Genomic DNA, 7,539 nt, shown 5'->3' on the forward strand with positions numbered 1-7,539 from the left:
GCGTGGGGGGAGGTGACGTTGTGGGGGGGGTGGGGTTTTCTCCTGGTTTTTGTACTCCCCAACATGAAAAGACAGTTCATGACCCCTGATCTGTCAGACATTATCTGTAAGGTTGAAATAAACTGTGTCAGTATTAGAAGTTTTCCAATGGCATGGCTGGCTGCACACTTCTTAGTGAATTTGATCTTCTTTCAATTAATCTTTAGGATTTTTATGTCATCTTAGTAACTGCAAAGAGAAAGTTTGCTCATCCAGTTGTCTTTTTTTCTCAAAGAAGTCCTTGTTGCTCTTTCTTCCCTCATTTGGAGTGCTGTTTGTTTTATAGTATTGTTTCTGTAATGAATCCTAGCTTACATCTCTCTTCCCTGTTTTCAGCACCATTCCTACAGGAGCTTCCTTGGCTTGACGTGTCTGATGCAGATTTCCACCCGAACAGAAGACTTCATTATTGATACACTGGAACTGCGCAGCGACATGAACATCCTCAATGAGACCTTCACAGACCCTGCAATTGTGAAGGTCAGCTGCCAAATTCACCAGGGTTTTTTTTTAATTATTATTATTGTTGTTTTAGTTTAAGCTTTATTTTAGTTTAAATCACACTGTGTGCTTTGTCTTGGTCGCTTGATTCTGCTTTCACTATAATTTGTTCAGGAGCCTGTTTCCTTGATGTTAATTGTGAATTACTTGCCAGATGCACTCATTTAGTAGTTCTATACTTAACAGTAAAAAACGGAGAAAAGAAATCTGGTCCTAGACACATGAGTATGAGAGCACAGTACTACCAGCCTGGAGTAGAAATGTTCTTCATATCATTCCCAAATTTTTATGCTTTTCAAGGTCCTTCACGGTGCTGATTCAGACGTGGAATGGCTGCAAAGAGACTTTGGTCTGTACTTGGTGAATGTGTTTGATACTCACCAAGCTGCTCGCCTCCTCAATCTTGGCAGACATTCTTTGGACCACTTGCTAAAGCTGTATTGCAGTGTAGATGCTGACAAGAAGTACCAGCTGGCTGACTGGAGGATACGGTAAAAACTGACCCCTAAACAGGCTGGAGCTGCAAGGTAGCACTTCTCCTTGTTTGCATTTCTAGAGCTTCTACTTGCAGAACCCATAGTTATAGGTTAGTCTCAAAGTGAATTAGCACAGCATTTACCTGGCTATGTCCAAAGTTTTTGAGTGTTATATTTTCCCATGTTTTTTAGAAAATGAGTTCTTTTTGGAAAGATCTGAGAAGATGAAGGAATTATAATCTCCTGGAAGCCCACTTCTTAGGAACAGTTCTTAACCACTGCGGTGTTATGGAGACAGTATTTGCTCCTCTACTGCCCCCACAAAAACATTTAGTCACCTGCGCAGGGTAGAGCAGATGGTGTTGGAGCAGTGAGCTTGGCTATGCAGGTGCACCCGGCACACCACAGAGATCTCAAGTCTACTTTTGTAGGCTCTGCAGAGAGAAGAGAGCTATTACAAATACCGTAGCAAGCTGTTCTGCCGTGTGACTTAGATATACAGCAGTTCGGCTATCCAGCCCACAAACAAGAATCTGAATTGGAGAGTGCACAGCATTTTACTGCTGTTGCCTAACCAATCTTTCACTAAGAAAACAGAAGCATTTCCATGTTAGTTCTTGGCATGTCTCATACGCAGTTTGCCATAATATGCCTTGCAAGAGAAAAGTGACAGTTTGGTGGGACAACTGAAATGTGTTAGTGTTAATTGTGGCTCTTTTTCTAGCCCTTTGCCAGAAGAAATGATCCGGTATGCCCGTGATGACACTCACTACTTGCTCTACATCTATGATAAAGTGAGGGAGTCACTGTGGGAGAGAGGGAACGAGCAGCCCACACAGCTGCAGGTTGTGTGGCAGCGCAGCAGGGACATCTGCCTGAAGGTAAAGCTTCACCTGGTTTGATTACCTGGATCAGAGTATGGGAGAAGGAGAGAAAGTCCCTTGCCTATTCTACATCTTTTCCTCTTTTTTTGTCTGAAAACAGCTGTATAAACTCTGACTCAGTCTTGTGCAGTCACTTGTTTCACTAGCTATGGTCCTTGGATTCAGATGCCTTCCTGCTCTTTTTTGAATGCTAGTATTCCTTGGCCTCACAATGTATTCAGGTGTGTCTTTTCTAAGAGAGATGTTACATTTCTGGTTCTGCTGGATGTTCCTAAAAGTTCAAAGCCTTACTGGAGAGTTGCATTCTGAGACAACTATATTGTGCCTATGGAAAACACTGTCTACTGAAAGTAGGCTTTGTGTAATGTAGTAAAGCTTGAAGACAGTGAAGCTGTTCCTGGATTTGATGAGGCTGGGTTTCCCCTAACAATGGATGAGATGTGTGTTTTTCAGAAATAGGCTCCTACCAATAGTTCAGGATAAAAAGCTCAAAGATACATTGTACCAGAGTGTATTCAGTCCCCTGATGTGTCCTTGTGAGATTCTGTCTGAGAGAGGCAAAACAGAAAGCTCACGAGTGCTTCCTTTTTTCCTGTCTAGAAATACATCAAGCCCCTCTTTACAGATGAATCCTACCTTGATCTCTACAGGAGGCAGAAAAAACATCTTGACACCCAGCAGCTGGCAGCATTTAGGCTGCTGTTTGCATGGAGAGACAAGATAGCACGTCAAGAGGACGAGAGCACAGGGTAGGAAGTCTTTTGTTATGGACACTGGCTTCAGTAAATCTCTTGGATTATGCCCCTTCCACCCCTGAGATGGGACTAGTTTGTTACCTGTAGAAATTACTGTACTGCCTCAGGCTGCTTGTTACACAGAAGTCCTGTTATGTTTCTTTTCTTTTTAACTGATTTCATCTTCTCAGACCTTGTAATGGGGGCAGAGTTGTCTACTTCGAAGTCGTTTTTTAAGTGTAACATTCTGTTACTTTCACACCACCTCTTTGTGTTGTAGATATGTGCTACCAAATCATATGCTGTTGAAGATCGCAGAGGAGCTGCCCAAGTAAGTTTTGTTCACCCTGAAGGAGTCTTACTTAATTTTAATATCCAGCAAGTCACTTCCAAGTGTGTAATTAGTTCTGCAGTTGGTCCCTTCATTCCAGCTGTCAGTACTGCTCTTCTCTATAGTTGTTCAATTTGGAAGAGAAATAAATAGCAATACTCCTTCAGAAGGCTCCAGACTTCTGGGACACATCACTTGGATTTTATTGCACTAATAAACCACATTCCTTTGCATTGCTCTATGTCACATGTTCCCTCTGAGATTCCTTCACTTCTACAGAGCAAGAGAGGGATGAGTTCCCCCAAAATTTATTTGGATTTTATTTGCAATTCCTAAAGGGGTGGGGAGGGCAAGGGGCAGATCCCTTAAAACACCCAATTTATACAATATTTTCCTCAAACATTTGGTACTCATCACCTAACATCCATACTTGAGAATAATAAAAACGCATCTTTGAAGGCAGGTCCACTACTGGGCTCAGCTTTCATAGGTAATACTGAATGAAATGATGATGAGGACAGACCGCAGAAAAGTGAGAGGAAAGCTGACTTGATAGCTTCTCCTCATCTGCACAAACCTGATGCAGAATTTCATCACAGAGATTAATCTGACTTGTCTTGCTCTGTCACGGTCAGGGCAGTGGTTATATCCAGTTGCACATCCTTTGATGCAAATGCCTAACATACTAGGCATAAATACAGCACACTGAATTTTCCTTCTCTCTCTTTAGAGAAACCCAGGGTATCATTGCTTGCTGTAACCCTGTCCCACCACTTGTTCGCCAGCAGATTAATGAATTGCATCTGCTCATTCAGCAGGCCCGGGAGATGCCTCTTGTCAAGGTAGGAGTAGCTTGAGACTAATCACTGGCATCCCCTAAGCCAGGCCCTGGAGCTGAATGGTGACCTGTGATGATGTGTATGCTGAAGTTTGCTTTCTGAACACTGAATGTAGTGTTCTGTAGTAGAGCAGAAAGATTTGTTGCAACTTCTTGCCTGTCTGCTGTATGGTGGCTTACACACAGTTTAGTTTCCTGGAAAGCTGGAGCAGTAAACAGACACTGCTTGAACAGAAGGCAGTTGTCTATCTTTATACTGCACATCACATTTGCCTGTGTGAGGAAGAACTGCGCCTTGCAGAATTTGCTGGCTGTGTAAATGGACTCATAAATGTTTTACAGCTATGGTGAGGCAAAAAAGAAAAATCAGCTTAGGTATAAGAAGTTCATTAGTTAAAATATATCAGCAGCATGTTGATATTAATACAGCTTTCCTCTTGTAGTGAAAAAAACCATTTGTGAGCAAGAATGTACCCTTGTGTGAGGTGTTTAAATGTACAGCCAAGTGCAAACACTGCAGAAGAAGAAAGTAATTTTATTAACCTGCTAGCTTGTAATAAATGTGTTGAAAACATTGATAAGGTGGCCAACCTAGAAGAAACGGGGCTTTTAAGTGACTTACCTTTCTCTCCCATTCTAGTCAGAGATTACTTCAGTATTCAAGAAGAGAGCACCTCTACCCAACCCTGAGGTACTGTTTGCATTATATTTTTACCTAGTGTCTTAAGCCTTAAACTTGGAAACAAATGTATCAAAATTCTACCTGCTAGTAAATTGCTTATGTCATCCATTTTACAAGTCTCTCTGCTTTAGCTTAATGGTACTTTTCTGTGCTAGACTCATAATATTACTAGGTGTAAACTGGTATTTTGCAAACCACTATAAAGCAGCACTTAAGGTTTCATCAGCAAACACTCTGGCTGCTGGACAGTGTCAGTATGTTAGAATATATTGACTGAGCTGTAAGAAGAGAAGATTCAGATGAGTTTCTAAGGCTGACTCGTTCTCCCTCATCATGTGTATGAAGTAAAGCATCTCATTAGCTCGTGGGCATTTGCACAGGTAGCCTTTTGATGCCAGATGCAGTGTGCTCTGGCACATCAGCTACACTAAGATATTCCATCTCTGAATTTCGTCCCTTTTTTTGGAATTTTCATTGAAGTGTTTTTGCAGTATGTGAAAATAATAGATTTATAGTGTGTTAATGGTGTTTATAATTTGAATCTCTCTGCAGAAGCTGGAGAATGCCCTCTTTGGACCACATGACAGTTCACGGATTCTTACGGATGATTTTCAGAATAACTCTGCCTTGGGTAATTTAGAGTTAACCTAAAAGCTGTGCTAATAATGCAGTGATGGAGATTTGACGTGGGGGAAATAAGTGGTCCTGAAAAAACTTTAAGGGAAATCTCATGACACAAAAGAACAGTAAAATATACAAGAATCTAATAAAAATTTTGTCTCCTTTTCATGCAGACCCTGCACCAGTTTTGGAAGATGTTTGCCTGTTTTCAGACATTGAGAGGACAATTCAAGATCGTCAGCCAGAGTCAACATGTCTTGTTGCTACTGCCACTGTCAGCATATTCAATGTAAGCAGTATGTTTGTAACAGTGTCAGTATTGAAGTATTAGAAAACAGACTTTAAATAATCTGATAAAACTGTGTGGAAGTGTTGAAAGAAATAAGATGGGAATGCATGGCAACAGTACTAAATTTTGTCAGGCATATGGCCTAACCAAGACAACTGGGTTAGGAGGCCAGCAAGTTAATTCCATGTCGGAGGGTCACTGCTATCAGTGGGATTTCAGAGGGAGAAGCAGCATGGCATGAAATGGCAGTAGCCAAACCAAAAGAATATTCATGTTAATATTTCTTCCTTTTTTTTCCTTTCTTTTAAGGAATGTGATGAAAACAAAGGAAATACGAGGATTTTAACCACTGCACAGCGGAAAGCTCAGCTAATAATGGAGTCCTTTGAAAATCCATTTAAAATGGTAAAAGCTCCCAATAGTGGAACTCAAATTACCCAGTGCAGAGGATGCTCTGAGCTGGTTTTCCAGGCATATCAGAAGAGCTTGATAAAGCATCAGCTGCTGCTTCTCTCTGACTAGAGTGAGGGGATTGTCCTTCTTGCAAAGACACGTGTGGACTTGTTTTCAAAACACGTTTAAATACCTTTTGGATACAAGTCTTTCTACATAGTAAACAGACCTTTCACTAGGTTTTTTAAAGCTAGTTTTAATGCTTTATGCTAGATTTGCCTCACATTTTCATCTGTACTTTATGGCTAGGGTTAGTGAGCTGATTCTACTCTTGTAAAGAATCAGAATAACAATAGAATACTGTTATACATTTGGAGTGGTAAATTACTAGAAAATAATATCAAAAATTTTTCTGGTGTGCAGTTGATGGTTGGTCTGTTTGGGGGTGTTTTGGTTCTGTGGGGAGGGGTTTTTAGTTGTTTCTTTCTTTAATATTTCTCTTGGCAATAGCTGTGGTAACTTTTTTTTTCCACAAGGTGTTCTGTCTGTAGAATACTTCTTCAAATGAACTCACCGGTTTACAACAAGTAGCATTTTAGCAATGAGCTAAATGTCACATGCTGCATTCAAAGCAAATTTTTTTCCCTCTCTACAGTACCTACCTCCAGAGGAGAATTCTGCCTATGTCTCACAATCTGCAAAGTTTGACCCATCATCAAAAATTTATGAAGTAAGACTGATGCTAAAATTTCCTGCCAAGTAGTACAAAAGAAACAAATAAGTAGTTTATTTTCCATCAGGAGCCTCAGCAATATAGATTTTTTTTTTCTCCTTGGGTATTTCTTGAGAAACTTTACATGTTTCTGTGACATTCATATCCTTTGAAGAACCAGGGATTGGAGACATTCTGATGTATAGTCCCTGTCTGTCAAAGCTGAAAACTCTACTGAAGTATCTGCATTTGTTCTCAAGGCTTATTTGTAGCTCAGAACTTATAAAGCATTTGCTTTTACTTCACCTGGTGCAGCAGATCTTAATCTCTTTTACAGTTGAATTTGATCTTCGGTAGTCTTAATGAAGACCAGCATGTCTTAGCAAGTTTTTAAACAACTTCTTGCCAATAAAACTTTCAAGAAAGTGTTTCCAGGTAGTATTTTTTTGTTGCAGATCAGCAATCGATGGAAGTTGATGAGTCAGGCACCAGTACAGAAGAAGTCCAAGAATGAAACCAGTAAGACAGCAGCCCAGCAGTCAGGTACAGCCATTCTTCCCTTCCTTAGTGTGTCTGCCAGCATGCTTTTCCCAGGGCACATAGGTTGCTTCCTGTAGATAATGGATTTCCTGATGAATGATATTATTTGTTAACATTTGTACTCTGTTTCATTTGAGACTTGATACAAGCTGCTTTGCTTGCTTTTTCTAAGCCCCTGGCTAACTTACTCCTGCTTTTTACAGTAATGCTTGTTTGTCTCCATAGCTGCCCATGTCCAGACACAGAAGTTGCATAAAAAGGCAGCACAAAACATTGTATCTGTTCGTCAGCAAGCCATGGTATGTCATAGAATTCCTCCTTCCAGCCATTGTCCATTTTGACTGTTATAAGATAGTTCAGAATGAAACTCTGAGCCCTGTAACTGAAATACCTGAATGACAGTGTTTTGATAGTAGTCCTTCTGTGGTGCTGCCCTGGGTGTAACAACAGGCCCCTGCTAATTGTGCTGTGGACATCGTCACATCCCTCCATGTGTTCA

The 7,539-nt window shown here is 40.6% G+C and overlaps 1 protein-coding gene across 1 annotated transcript in view; it reads left to right on the forward strand.

Annotated features, from left to right (window-relative positions):
- The window catches only part of EXOSC10 (exosome component 10), a 15,025-nt gene that overhangs the window by 4,637 nt on the left and 2,849 nt on the right, over positions 1-7,539 (forward strand). Inside the window, exons 9-21 of the mRNA XM_008639004.2 lie at positions 376-519; positions 841-1,031; positions 1,741-1,897; positions 2,501-2,649; positions 2,915-2,965; positions 3,696-3,807; positions 4,444-4,494; positions 5,038-5,116; positions 5,280-5,395; positions 5,705-5,800; positions 6,444-6,518; positions 6,956-7,043; positions 7,266-7,339. Coding sequence (XP_008637226.1) covers positions 376-519; positions 841-1,031; positions 1,741-1,897; positions 2,501-2,649; positions 2,915-2,965; positions 3,696-3,807; positions 4,444-4,494; positions 5,038-5,116; positions 5,280-5,395; positions 5,705-5,800; positions 6,444-6,518; positions 6,956-7,043; positions 7,266-7,339 — 1,383 coding nt within the window. The remainder of the gene's footprint in view (positions 1-375; positions 520-840; positions 1,032-1,740; positions 1,898-2,500; positions 2,650-2,914; positions 2,966-3,695; positions 3,808-4,443; positions 4,495-5,037; positions 5,117-5,279; positions 5,396-5,704; positions 5,801-6,443; positions 6,519-6,955; positions 7,044-7,265; positions 7,340-7,539) is intronic.

The sequence above is a fragment of the Corvus brachyrhynchos genome, unplaced genomic scaffold (assembly GCF_000691975.1).
Source record: "Corvus brachyrhynchos isolate BGI_N302 unplaced genomic scaffold, ASM69197v1 scaffold738, whole genome shotgun sequence".
Classification (NCBI taxonomy): Eukaryota; Metazoa; Chordata; class Aves; order Passeriformes; family Corvidae; genus Corvus; species Corvus brachyrhynchos.